This window comes from Candidozyma haemuli, assembly GCF_002926055.2.
Source record: "Candidozyma haemuli strain B11899 chromosome Unknown E_2014730914, whole genome shotgun sequence".
NCBI lineage: Eukaryota > Fungi > Ascomycota > Pichiomycetes > Serinales > Metschnikowiaceae > Candidozyma > Candidozyma haemuli.
The window spans coordinates 1189058-1201899 of NW_020289903.1; the positions used below are offsets into that span (position 1 = coordinate 1189058).

The 12842-nt window shown below is 46.4% G+C and overlaps 8 protein-coding genes across 8 annotated transcripts; 4 read left to right on the top strand and 4 right to left on the bottom strand. All coding sequences in view use genetic code 12, as the record gives it.

The window, feature by feature from the left end:
- Positions 1-13: 13 nt before the first annotated feature.
- CXQ85_003683 (uncharacterized protein) lies at positions 14-766 on the bottom strand (the record flags this gene model as incomplete). The annotated part of the gene is made up of 1 exon (XM_025487317.1): positions 14-766. One exon carries the CDS (start codon positions 764-766, stop codon positions 14-16), a length of 753 nt encoding a protein of 250 aa, XP_025340765.1.
- Positions 767-1891: 1125 nt separating this feature from the next.
- CXQ85_003684 (U4/U6-U5 snRNP complex subunit) lies at positions 1892-2536 on the bottom strand (the record flags this gene model as incomplete). Its single annotated transcript, XM_025487318.1, has 1 exon — positions 1892-2536. One exon carries the CDS (start codon positions 2534-2536, stop codon positions 1892-1894), a length of 645 nt encoding a protein of 214 aa, XP_025340766.1.
- A 64-nt stretch (positions 2537-2600) lies between these two features.
- CXQ85_003685 (polynucleotide 3'-phosphatase) lies at positions 2601-3377 on the top strand (the record flags this gene model as incomplete). The annotated part of the gene is made up of 1 exon (XM_025487319.1): positions 2601-3377. The coding sequence occupies one exon, from the start codon at positions 2601-2603 to the stop codon at positions 3375-3377; it is 777 nt and encodes a 258-aa protein (XP_025340767.1).
- A 38-nt stretch (positions 3378-3415) lies between these two features.
- On the bottom strand, positions 3416-4183 carry CXQ85_003686 (uncharacterized protein; the record flags this gene model as incomplete). Its single annotated transcript, XM_025487320.1, has 1 exon — positions 3416-4183. One exon carries the CDS (start codon positions 4181-4183, stop codon positions 3416-3418), a length of 768 nt encoding a protein of 255 aa, XP_025340768.1.
- Positions 4184-4386: 203 nt separating this feature from the next.
- On the top strand, positions 4387-4857 carry CXQ85_003687 (mitochondrial 37S ribosomal protein MRPS8; the record flags this gene model as incomplete). The annotated part of the gene is made up of 1 exon (XM_025487321.1): positions 4387-4857. The coding sequence occupies one exon, from the start codon at positions 4387-4389 to the stop codon at positions 4855-4857; it is 471 nt and encodes a 156-aa protein (XP_025340769.1).
- Positions 4858-4929: 72 nt separating this feature from the next.
- CXQ85_003688 (uncharacterized protein) lies at positions 4930-7446 on the bottom strand (the record flags this gene model as incomplete). Its single annotated transcript, XM_025487322.1, has 1 exon — positions 4930-7446. One exon carries the CDS (start codon positions 7444-7446, stop codon positions 4930-4932), a length of 2517 nt encoding a protein of 838 aa, XP_025340770.1.
- Positions 7447-9939: 2493 nt separating this feature from the next.
- On the top strand, positions 9940-11019 carry ZRT2 (low-affinity Zn(2+) transporter; the record flags this gene model as incomplete). The annotated part of the gene is made up of 1 exon (XM_025487323.1): positions 9940-11019. One exon carries the CDS (start codon positions 9940-9942, stop codon positions 11017-11019), a length of 1080 nt encoding a protein of 359 aa, XP_025340771.1.
- An 806-nt stretch (positions 11020-11825) lies between these two features.
- Positions 11826-12839, top strand: SNF4 (AMP-activated serine/threonine-protein kinase regulatory subunit; the record flags this gene model as incomplete). Its single annotated transcript, XM_025487324.1, has 1 exon — positions 11826-12839. The coding sequence occupies one exon, from the start codon at positions 11826-11828 to the stop codon at positions 12837-12839; it is 1014 nt and encodes a 337-aa protein (XP_025340772.1).
- Between the last annotated feature and the right edge of the window lie 3 nt (positions 12840-12842).

A 12842-nucleotide genomic window follows, 5' to 3' on the forward strand; every position in this document is an offset into this window, starting at 1 on the left:
TACAGAAGCGGGCTCAGATGCTCACCTTCTCATCCTTCTCTACCTTTGGAACCAAGTCCTTTGGCAACTTCTTCTTCAATTCAGACAAACGGTCGTAGTCACCGGCCAAGATTCTGGCCACCACCAAGTCGTCTCTGTCTCTAACTTCTCTAGCAGACTTGCCCTCGTTGGACAAGAACTCCTTGGCCTTTTCGGTGTCGCCGTGGAAGTAGTCCTCCATGGCTCTCAAACGCAACTCCTTCTCGGCCCACTCAGGTCCATCCTGCTCTCTCTTCTTCTGCTGTGCCGTGTACTTGGAGTATAAGAGGTATATGAAAGCAGGCAAGATGATGTAGAAGTAAGGCACTTCCCAGCCCTCAGCTTTCTCGGTTTCACGCACAATTCTCCATTTTAGTTCACCAGTAGTCTCGTCCTTGTATGGAATCTTGTCGATGATTTTACCTGCGTCCTTGGTGACAAACTGGAAGTTCTTCAAGTCCTGGGTGTTGTCCTTGAACAACTCTAACTGTTCCTTAGGGATCCCAGGAAGAATAAAGTTCCACTCAGAGTAGTTCCGCTGGTAGTACAAGTTCTGCAAATCTGCAATCGTCTTAAACTCGCTGTCGCTAGGAACACGGGGCGTTCCGTCTGGGTTACTGTATATCTTGGTCACAGAGGGCAACGAGTCCAACTTGGACCTGATATCCTGCTCGAGGGCAAAGTTGAACTTCTGGGGCTTGTACTTGAACAAGCTGCCGAACGGCACGCTGAAGTTGAATTTGACCATGAAGTGTGTGTGTCTGGTTTGGGCTCTGTCTTGGTTTGTGTGTCAACAGGGGCCTGTTTGAGCTCGTTGATATAAAGCGCTTTTCTATAATTTTCATTGGACCGTGTGCACCATACAAAAATTCTTTGCGGGCACTGCAGGTAAGGCCCAGATCCAGTGGATACCAGCCACTGTCGAAAGACCAGTTAGAGATGGATTTTATTTGGTGAGATGTTTTTTGAGATGGGGGTGTTGATATTGGTTGGTTTCCGTTGATAAAGGTTGTTTTTTGACCATTTTTGGTGGAATGGTGGGGTTTTGGTGTGCTACTTGTATGGCATTTGTATGGCATTTTGGGTGCGGGAGATGAGCCCAATGGGAGATGAAAGAGTTGGTGAAGAGAAGGGAGGGAGGGGGTTTAGGGGTTTGGGGAGTTTGAAAGTGAATTTTTTGGTGAATATTTGTTTCTTTGAATTTGTTGGTTTTTATCTTTTCAGGTGGATTTGGTGAATTGGTGGAGGGTGTAGAGTTCCGTCTGGCCTTCCTAGACAGTGTAAATGGCTGCAAATGGGCATTTGAGAAGATCCAGTAAACTATACATATTTTATGAAAACAAAGTCTATGAGTATCTAATACTTCTGAAGACCAGAAGTACTCTACATATACTTGGTCAAAGTGTTTTGTCTTCCCTTCCTTTTATATTTCCTGGTATATTAATGCTGCTTGTGGCCTTGCAAGGAGTTTCCCTGTAATAGGCAATGAGCTGTTGTGGTGGCCAGTTCTCGAACGAACCAGCTTTTACTATTCTGTCGTGGGTTGAAGATCCGTTCAGAGAGAATACGAGGAAGATGGTGCAAATTGGTGTCCTCGGGACATTCAACATCCAAGTGCTTTCAAACGTTGTAGTTGACCCCCAGAATGCCCTTAGAATACTTATGGAGGATGCGACTTATTGATATTTCCTGTAGCATCCATTAAAAAGCCTTGTCTATCACAAGGCCCAACGACTGCAGTCACTCTATCCTCCAGCAGCACCCAGTAGCGTTCTAATAACCCTTGGCAACATCATATTGCATCCATTGCAATTAAAATGCATTCTTTTTTCTCTTCTTTTCCTTTGATGCAACAACTTATCCCTCTTATTGCCTACGCAACCTTCGTAGACCCGAACCCACCGAAACCCATGGTCTTTGCCATTTCAGACTCTTCCTCTGCAACCTCCTGGCCACCTTTCTTCTTCTGTCTCTTTTCCTTCCTCCTGGAGCTTCTTTTCTCCATGAAGGCAGCCCGTTTACGTACTCTCTCTTGCATAGACTCCATCGTCTTGGAAGCAGCATTCTCTCGTAGCTTCTTAGCCACAAGCAACTCTATCGTCTGTGAAACCTCCTCAGGCGTAGCATGTCGTATTCCATTCGAAACCTCGCCTGTCCCCTCTGTACCTGCTATTCTAGCAAGTTCCTGTGCTTTCCTAGCATGCTGAGGCGAGTTAATATGGTCCACAAGAGCCAAAGTATCACGAAACGATAAATCACAAATCGGACACGTAAACCCAAATCTCTTCCTCCCACTAAGCGCCAGATCAGCTATAAGTGTTCTTTTCTTCACCAGCGTAATAGACTCATTAAGTAGCTCTGCTCTCTGTTGTAGATGACCAGAAGCTGCCAACCTCAGTGCAGCAGCCTTAGCTTCCTCAGAAGGCCCCTTCTTCTGTTGACCCTTCTTAGCCTCGGCCTCATACGCCTCCACGTTCCACGACTTTCGCCCGTACTGGTCTGTGGACGTCTTATCCATGTATGCTTTATGTGGAGTAGTAGTTGATAAGTGAGATACACATTATGCGAAGGTGCGAAGCCATATGTTGCAACTGGTGCTACCGAGAAGAATGGGTAGAGACATTGCATCTATGTTGGGAGGCACGAAAGTGGCCAAACCGAAAACTGCTAAGCGAGAGGTTTCTAAAAATGCCGGTTTGGCTGCGCTGTCGTTTCCAGCAAGGTGGAGAGTGGAGGGTTCCCACTGTATCACCAACTTTCCAGAGAAGAAGGCGTTTGGAGAGTATGTCAAGGACCAAGGCCAGGACGTGAAAAAACTTAAGTTGGCGTGTTTTGATCTAGACGGGACGCTTGTAAAAACACGGTCAGGTTCGTCATTTGCACGTTCACCTGGCGATTGGGTGTGGTTTACTGATAAGGCTAAACAGAGTGTTGCTGAGCAGGTCAGCAAGGGTTACTTGTTAGTGATTTTCACGAACCAGGGCGGGGTTGTGGCTTCAGAGGGACTGCCGTCAAAGTCGTATACGAATCTTAAGGAGAGGGTTAACCAGGTGGTTACGTCGTTAGGGAAGGATGTACCGTATCCACTTGTGGTGGCAGCACCTAAAAGGCCTAAAGCGAAGCAGAAGATCGTCAGCAGCGAAGAAGAGCACCAGCATATGCGTAAACCAGGCCTTGGAATGTGGGAAAAGGTTGAAGAGTACTTGGAGGAGGTTTTTGATGGAGGTGCTATAGATAAGCAAGAGTCATTCTACGTGGGAGATGCAGCAGGAAGGGAATTGGACTTTCTGGATTCCGATAAGGCGTTTGCAGAGGCCGTGAAGGTCAAGTTTTACACTCCCGAAGAGTTCTTTCAGTGAATGTATCTATCTATTTACATGAATTGGGACACTATGGATCATTCCTGGTTGAACTTTTGCACCTTCTTGACAATATCAAAGTATCCCTTGACGTTGGTGATCTTTCTAAGCTCTTCCTTGTCAAAACTGTTCTTGAACACGTCTTCGTTCTCGGGCACAAAGCAGGTGTGGATATCTGAAATATCATTTTCAAACTTAATGGCCTCGTCTGTGGTTTGTGGGTAGTTCACCAACACGATATCCGTATCGTACTGGCCCTTGGTGGTGTTCATGAAAAGATTCACCTCGTTTTTGACCAAAGCGGTGACCAAACCTTTAGGAACTTGTCTTCCAGTGGCCTTGATATCCTCAATCAAGTATGAGTATCTACCTTCCAGCTCAAGCTCCTTCTCCAAAAGTTCCGCTGGGTCAATCACCTTAACCTCCCTTCCCAGCAGAAGCTTCCCCTTCAACACATCGACAATAGACTCCTTCGACTTGACGAAAGGAACCACATAGAAGTTGTACTGGTCCCTCTTCTCTGGAGGCACCACCTTCGTTCTTCTTTTCAACACATTCTGTTTTTCGTGCTCCTGAAACTCACGTTCCGAAAAACTCGTCTGTGGTTTTTTGACCTTGTCCATTCTCTGCGTGGCAAGGTGCAAAAGACCATACGATGCAAGTACCACCATGAACAAGTACCGTAACTTTGGGCCCTGGTCAGGACTACGAATCTTCTTTGGAGCCGTCGAGTAAAACGACTGACGTGTCAAAAGTGACAGTCTGACAATGGGTGCACGGATTCTAGGCACCAAAGCACGGAACATCTGGGAACGTAATGTGGTGGTTCTGCAACTGGGGAGGGTTACTATCAAGACCTGAAGTAAATTTCAAATCGCACCACTCACTATGAGAGGAAAGGAGCCAAGGGAAATCTAGCGCTGTTGTGCGCACGTGACCTCGATCTCTTTTTTTCCAGACACTCTACCAATCTGAAAAAGAAGAAGACCGAAGCAGCAGGAGTATCACCATGTCGTTGTCAAGTCTAGCTAACTACTGTGCCCACTTGAAAAACTGCACAAACGTCAACATTGGATTCACCTCCGTTCCTTTGTCCAGATTGCATTTGGAGATCTCACGAAACTTATATAAGGAAGGCTTCCTTTCGTCGATACAAAGAGGCTCCACCGTTGGTCCTGACCAGAAACCTGTTGAAGTTACTCCAGACAATATTGCCACTCGCCGTTTATGGTTGGGCTTGAAATACAGAGATAACCTTCCTGTTATCAGAGACCTTTCGTTGGTCTCGAAGCCAGGCAGAAAAGTCAACTTGAGTCTGACAGAAGTCAAGGCTTTGGCTTCGGGATTCCCTGTTAGATTTATCAAACCACTCCAGCCTGCTGAGTGTATGTTCCTTCGGACTCCTGAAAGAGAAGTGGTGGAGATCCAGGAAGCTGCTAAAAGAGACTTGCATGGCTTGGCCTTGTGCAGAGTCAAGTAAATTTTTCACTTTGTAAATAGATATAGGAAAATAATGTGCATTAGGAAAAGTATGTGTTGTATTCATATCTCATTAGAGAGCCACTTTTGGTGGGATGCCTTGTGTGGTCCAGCCTGTCATGTCGACTTGCCAGCCTTTCCACAACATGAGACGTTCTTTGAAGTCTTGTGTCTCAGTAGAGAACATGGCGAGTGCTCGCTGCTCTTCTGAAGCGTATGGGTTGGGGAAGTCTGTGTCTGCGACGAAAGGTTCTCCTGTTTGCTGATCATCATAGGAGAAATCGAAAAGAGAGTCGTCGGGCTTCTGTTCAGTTGGAGCGGGTTCAACGTCCTTGGTGAATTCGGTGTCGTCTAGGATTTCGTCGTCATGCAAAGGTCCCAAATCAACGTCGTCCAATTTGGATGCTTGATCTTGTTGAGGTGCACTTTCCTGGGAAGCTGGTTGGGAAGGAGCTTGGTTGTGGTCTTCGAGATTGAGGTCTTCAAAATCGACATCAGCAGCCTTAGATGCAGCTGGTTCTAGCGGCTCCAAACTAACATCTTCAAGATCTGCCAAAGCAGCAGACCTAGCCTTCTCTTGGTCGGCTTTCTCTTGGTCAGCCTTTTCTTGTTCCACACGTTCTTGTTCGGCCCTTTCTTGCTCGGCCCTTTCTTGCTCGGCCTTCTCTTGTTCAATTCTCTCTTGTTCAATTCTCTCTTGTTCAATTTTCTCTTGTTCAACTCTTTCTTGTTCAACTCTTTCTTGTTCAATCTTTTCTTGCTCGGCACGATCCTGGGCTTCCTTTTCAGCTCTCTCCTGCTCGGCCTTCTCCTTCTCAAGTCTTTCCTGTTCCTCCTTCTCGTTCTGCAACCGTTGTCTCTCAGCTTCTTCCTCCTCTTCTCTCTTCTGTTGGTCTGCCTTTTCTTTCTCTATTCTTTCCTGTTCGGCCTGTTCCTTTTCAATTCTTTCCTGCTCGGCTCTCTCTTGCTCGAGTCTTTCTTGTTCAGCCTTTTCTTGTTCAGCCTTTTCTTGTTCAGCCTTTTCTTGTTCAGCCTTTTCTTGTTCAGCCTTTTCTTGTTCAGCCTTTTCTTGTTCAGCCTTTTCTTGTTCAGCCTTTTCTTGTTCAGCCTTTTCTTGTTCAGCCTTTTCTTGCTCGAGCCTCTCTTGCTCTGCTTTTTCTTGTTCGGCCTTCTCTTTTTCGATTCTTTCGTTTTCGGCTCTCTCTTGTTCAGCCTTCTCTTCTTCGGCCTTCAACTTTTCAGCTTCTTCCTTTTCAGCCTGTTCCTTCTCGGCCTGCTCCTTCTCGGCCTGCTCCTTCTCGGCCTGTTCCTTCTCGGCTTGCTCCTTCTCGGCCTGCTCCTTTTCAGCCTGTTCCTTTTCGAGAGCTAGCTGCTTAGCCTTTTCTTGTTCTTCATTCTCCTCATCTAACCTTTCCTGCTCCTCTTGCTTCTTTTGGTCGGGCTCGCCAAGTTCTCTAGTTTGTCCTCCCACGTCATTTGTGAGGTCGCCTGCCTTTTGATCGTCACCGGCTACATCCTCTTCGGCGACAAACAGCTCGTTATCTAATGGACCCAAATCGAGCGTATCAAGGTTATTGTCGACGTCTTCAGTAGTATCTCCGTTCTGTTGTGGAGCAGTGGCAGCATGATCTTCTGGCTCGTCATTCAAGTCTTCAAGATCGTCTATAGGACCAAGATCCAAGTCGTCGAGATTAGGTTTCTTTGCCTCGGCTTCTGGCAACTCAGGTTGGGCTGTCTCTGCCTCCTTACTCGTAGAATCACCAATTGCGTCAAAACCGTCTTTCTTGACTTCTTCCTTGACCTCGCTTTCACTTGAGTTATCACCATTAGAAGCTGGAGACTCAGCAGCAGGTTCAGCAGCGCTGCTGTCAGCTTGAACAGGTTCCTTCTCGGCCACAGGCTCTACCCTTTCAATTGGCGTTTGCTGTTCAGACGCAGAAGGCGTATCAAACCCACCTATCTGCTGATCAGTACTGACACGGCCCACAATAGACAGCACAATGTCCAGAAGACCAGCATCCATCTGTTTATCGAAATCCTCAAAGTCCTTCTGGTCTGCCTCCAGGTGACTAGAAAACGTTCTGAGCACTTCTGTTCGACTAGCAGACCTTGGGTACCTCTCTGGGGTGCCAGTAGCACCTCCATAGCCACCAGCAGTAGGTTGGGTTGCAGGTAACCCGTCAAGATCATCGTCAAGCAAATCGTCATCTAAAAGATCGTCAAACTTACTAGCATTCAGCGGGGCCACTTCTGCCTTGCCAGCCTTAAGGTTTTCCACGTTCTGTTCAAGCGTCTTAATACGTTCCTTAAGGTCCATATTGGTAAGCTTAAGATCTGTGTTTTCTTCCTTGAGCTTATCAATTGTCACCCTCTGCTCCTCAATAGTCTGGTGCAATTGGTACTGCTCCAGCAATCTGTTCTTGCTGGCACCATCTGTGGAAGTTGGAGAAGAGCTTGGTTCAACACTGCCAGGTCTTGACGTGTCCAGCTTTCTTATCCTCTTTCTGGCCTCTTCGAATTTCCTGCGAGCAGCTGCTATTCTGGCTTCTCTGTCTATACTCTCATCTTTGGGAACTGGAGATTCAGACATCTCTAATTGGGGTGTTGATGTGAAGAATACGCTTGATATGGGTGCAAATCAGTGAATGGTGGTATCTGGACACGATGGTCGTGTGCGCACCTTAACAGCGCTAGCCGTCAGCCGAGGACCGGCTCCAAGCTGATAGACAGCTTCCAGTGAAAAATTGCAATTGGCAAAAAAATGAAGAAAATGGCAATTATTTGGAATACTCTAGGGTCTCAAGTTTCAATAGTTTGTTTGCTTGCATCAGGAAGTACGCTTTGTGCTCATAGTGATACTCTCTATTCCTCATAGTTAAGGAACCAGTAAGGCCTTACTCTCTGGTTACACAAACTGGCATCGGTGAACTGAACCTTCTATTGCCGTTGAGACACAAGTCTCTGAAGGCTTTTTTTGTGTGTTCCTCGTATGCTTTGTGTTTTTTCCATATAGTCTAAATATGGTGTGGCTCGTTCGTTATCTAAGGCGTTTGGGGCCCCGAGGCTTATGGACAAAAGGAGCTGGTTCTCTGGTTACACAAATAGAAATACAAGGGGAAAGCGCAATTGGAGCCGGTGGGCATTTTTAAACGGCAAAATACGAATCTAGCGGGCTTAAGAAGCAGTGCTTGAACTTTATTTAGGAGTATAATGGTCTCGAGGGACAATGATGGAAGGCTAACAAGGGGAAGCCTGAAAAATTCGTCTACTCCAAGCGATGCTTGGATTTCGCTTGCACCAGTTTTCCAGTTGCTCTGCTGCCTCCAACCTTAGAGGTTCTAACCTTATTCGTTCGGGTTCGTTCGTTATGCACCTGGTTCGGCCCGAACCTGACTTGGAGCTCGGTGTAGACATGCGTCTGGCCGTTCTTGTGTCACAAATCACCGTTGACAAAGCTTTTCATTGTTCGGGGACTACAACGGTTGCAAATTACACGAGAAAAAGCACGAAATACGTAGATGGGTTGGGTAGTTCATCTGATTCGCTGGGATTGAAAACCACTGCCGTTCGAACGGAACCCAGGCATCCCAGATCCCCTGTGGAATTCCAAGATGCATTACACATGAGGCCATGCTTGATACAAAACCGTCGGATTTATCTCCATGATGAAGTAGTCAAGCAATTCGGCAAGCAATTAGAAAAAGTAGTAGAACCACCATCAACGCCAAGCCAAGCATTCAAAGCAAACCTCTCCACAAGCAAGGTTCCCATAACGATCGCGTGAGTAGGAACATGACCGCAATTGACAAGACTTATTCTTGCAAGTAGGCTTCGCCTAAATCAACGTAGTCTGCGGCTTCACAAATTAAGCGATAGGCGGTATGGCATCAAATCCAACAGTTTAAAGCTAGTGACTGCGGCGCTTAGGCACAAGCGGCACCAACGGTCCGGCATTATGAAGTAAGCAAAAAGAAATGGATACTACCGAGAGGCTGAAGGTTGCGGTTGCAGCGTTGATGGAAGAAGTAAGCGAAGATGGACGAAGTAAGCGAAGATGGACAAAAGTCCATCTGAGCCAATGACATAGGCAACCGCCTTTTCTCCTTTGTGACCCAGAACACCAAATGACCCGCCCACAAATGCCTGGTATTGTGGATCTTTTGGAGTTATCCCATCTGGACTCTTCGCAATGAAGATAGCCACTCTGCGTCCTACAATATTGCCCTGAACAACCACCCATTACAGAATGCAAATGCACATTCTGACCAGTAGAAACCCATTTCGAAGAGTGAACAAACCAACAATAAAAAAAAAAAAAAATCACTTGTCCATCCATTCTAACGCTTACCTAAGAACAATCCCCATCGCGCCCACAGGCTGCTTAACCTCTCCCACATCCCACTTTGTCTGCCTGCCATCCCTGCCATCTGCCAGTCGGCACCTCGTGAATATAACCCGTTACGCTTTGTACAACCACCAGGGTAAGCTGTGAGCCAATGAGGGTGCGGCAGGAGCAGTCTTTATTGGGGAAGCACCTGACATGGCTTGGTGGTGCCGCACGGTAGTAATTTTTTTTTTCACGCAGTTTTTTTGGTTTTTGGTTTTTTTTACGTTTTTTTTGTGATCAGCGATAACATGCTCGCCAAGAACACCCCAAGTCTTGGCTTTCACTTTTGACAGCTTTCCACAGCTTTGACAGGTATTGACCAATGCAGGGTTCCCTTGCAACGGGTTTTTGCAGCCACCCCCTCCTGAAGTTTACCTAGCCTCAATTTCCTCTCACCATCTCCTGGTCAACCGCTCATCTCTGGTTATGCGACGTGCGCATCTGGGATGCAGAGGGACACCTTGGTGGTTGTAGTGGTAGGGCGTTTTGCATGCTTTTTCCTTTTTTTTTTTTTTTTCTACATACGTCAAGCGTCTCGGGAATGGCATTAAGCCCGTGGCTCCAGTCCTTGCATCTTCTTCCATTGTGCAATTAATTTACTCCTTCTGCTTGACTACCATTGAGAAACATATAAGAACGGCTCTTCCCTCCCCAATTCGAATCTTCCTTTTTTTCACTATCCCTATATACTTCATCATGGATTCCGTCGTTGCTACCGTCGTGGACACTCTCCAGAAGAGAGAAGATGAATGTGGTGAGAACGAGTACAGCGGCATGTTGGGTGCCCGTATCTCGTCGGTGTTCGTGGTGTTGGTTGCATCCACCTTTGGTGCTGTGTTCCCAATCTTGTCTTCCAGATACTCTTTCATCAGAATGCCTGGCTGGTGTTTCTTCATTGCCAAGTTCTTTGGTTCCGGTGTCATTATCGCTACTGCCTTCATTCACTTGTTGGAGCCTGCTGCTGATAACTTGGGCGATGAATGTTTGGGCCACGGCTGGACTATCTATCCTTATGCATACGGTATCTGTCTTGTGACGCTTTTCATCATTTTCTTTGTTGAAATGCTTGCTCTCAGATACGTCGACAAGAAGCTTGACAACGGTGCTGGCGGTCACTCCCACTCTCACTTTGGCGACACCAACAACTACGTGAAGAACCACACTGAGTCTGACGAGGAGGTCAAGCTTAGCTCTGGCCAGGACTCTGATACCGCATACCCTAAGGCTGGACAAGAAGTCGACCCTACTGCTCCAGAGTCTGACACTGAAGACGCTTCTAACTTCTACAGTAAGTTGTTGGCTATCTTTGTCTTGGAATTCGGTATCATTTTCCACTCTGTTTTCGTTGGTTTGTCTCTTGCCACTGCTGACGACGAGTTCAAGACCTTGTACCCAGTCATTGTGTTCCACCAGCTCTTCGAAGGTTTGGGTTTGGGTACCAGAATCGCTGCTACTCCATGGCCAAGAAACAAGAGATGGACTCCATGGTTGTTGGCTGCCGCTTACGGTTTGACCACTCCAATTGCCATTGCCATTGGTCTTGGTGTCAGAAACACTTACTCTGAGGACTTCCGTACTGCCAAGATTGTCAACGGTGTCTTTGACTCCATCTCTGCTGGTATTTTGCTTTACACTGGTCTTATCGAGTTGATGGCCCGTGAGTTCTTGTTCACCGACGAGTTCAAGGGTGACGAGGGCTTCAAGCGTATGGTTGTTGCCTACGTTATCATGGCTGTTGGTGCTGGTTTGATGGCCTTGTTGGGTAGATGGGCTTAATTTTCTCATTTGGATATCTACCATTAATTCTTTCTTCATACTTTCTTACAATGCGCTTAATAGATTGATCGTTTGGTCGATTGAATAACTACTTGTAGACTTAGATGGACTAATCTAGAACATAGCAATGCGTTGATTGCAAATCCTGATTATCCTATACGTCAATCACTGGATATGAACAAAGAGCCAGTGCCGGCTAAATAAAAAGAAAAAATTCGTAGAACAAAAGACAGAAGACAACAGGGCTGCAAACTTTGGTTATGGCTACTAAGCTTATTGTTCTTTCCTCATCTTCCACATTTGCAAGTCTTGCGGTCGGATTTGGCATCCCTACTTTTCTGGCCATCCCTTGATTTTCTTCATCATCAAAACCCATTTTTCAAAACGTCACTCCCGATTTTTTAAGCCCACAGGCGTTAGCAAGAATAAGTATATGACATCAAGAGAAGAACTGGGGCATCCAAATTACGAAACGGTGCTTCTACCCCTCCTGGGCAAAGGATATGCGAAGGCCAGAAAAGCCTAGCAACACAAGGCAAAGAACAACTCTGGGTAGCAACGGGGTTCGTTCAGGTTTCCTTCCCTATTTTATAATAATTTTTTGAATTTTTCTTTCCTTAACCTCCAAATAATATACCTTCTTCTTCCTCTGGTGGTAAATTTTTTGGTGTTTGTACTGCACACAGTGGACCGCCTCAGAAATGCTCCACCGCTCAAAGACAACTACTCACCTCTTTAAGCCAACGAAAGGGGACTTCTTCCAGAACCTGTTGAATCTACCCTAAGCGCATCATAAAGAGAAAGATATGGCTGACGTTTCTACCCACCCTCTGGCTTCCACGCCAAACGATTACATTGAAAGTCTTTCGGCTGAACAAATTGAACATGACCAAAGAATTGGTATCAAGGCCATCAGGTTGTTCTTGCAGAGCAAAACGTCCTATGATGTTTTACCCGTGTCTTACCGTTTGATTGTTTTGGACACGTCGTTGTTGGTGAAGAAGTCTTTGAACATTTTGCTACAAAACAACATTGTGAGTGCTCCGTTGTGGAGTAACAAGACCTCCCGTTTTGCTGGTTTGTTGACCTCGAGTGACTTTATCAACGTTATCCAGTACTACTTCCAGTTTCCCGAGAAGTTTGAGTTTGTTGACCAGTTGACTCTTGACGGGTTGAGGGACATTGAAAAAGACATTGGCGTGGCCCCTATTGAAACTGTTTACATTCATCCTTTCAAGTCGCTCTACGAGGCGTGTGTGAAGATGTTGGAGTCGAAAGCCAGAAGAATTCCGTTGATTGACGAGGACGAGAAGACTCACCGTGAAATTGTCGTTTCCGTGTTGACCCAGTACAGAATCTTGAAGTTTGTGGCGTTAAACTGTAAGGAGACCAAGATGTTGTTGAAGCCTATTCGTGACATCTCAGGCTTGAACCAGCCTAAGGATATCAGCACTTGTACCATGAGCACGCCGGTTATTGAGGTGATTCATCTTTTGGCCCACAAGTCTGTGTCTTCGATTCCAATTGTGGATGAACAAGGCAAGTTGGTCAATGTCTACGAAGCCGTGGACGTGTTGGCTTTAGTCAAGGCGGGCATGTACACTGATTTGGACTTGAGCGTAGGTGAGGCCTTGCTTAGGAGACCAGAAGACTTCGAAGGTGTACACACATGCACGCAGAACGACAGACTTAGCACGATCATGGATACCATCAGAAAGCTGAGACTCCATAGATTGTTTGTGGTTGACGACGAGGGCAAGTTGGTGAGTGTGATTACGTTGAGCGATATCTTGAACTACTTGCTTTTCGGAGAGGATTAAGCA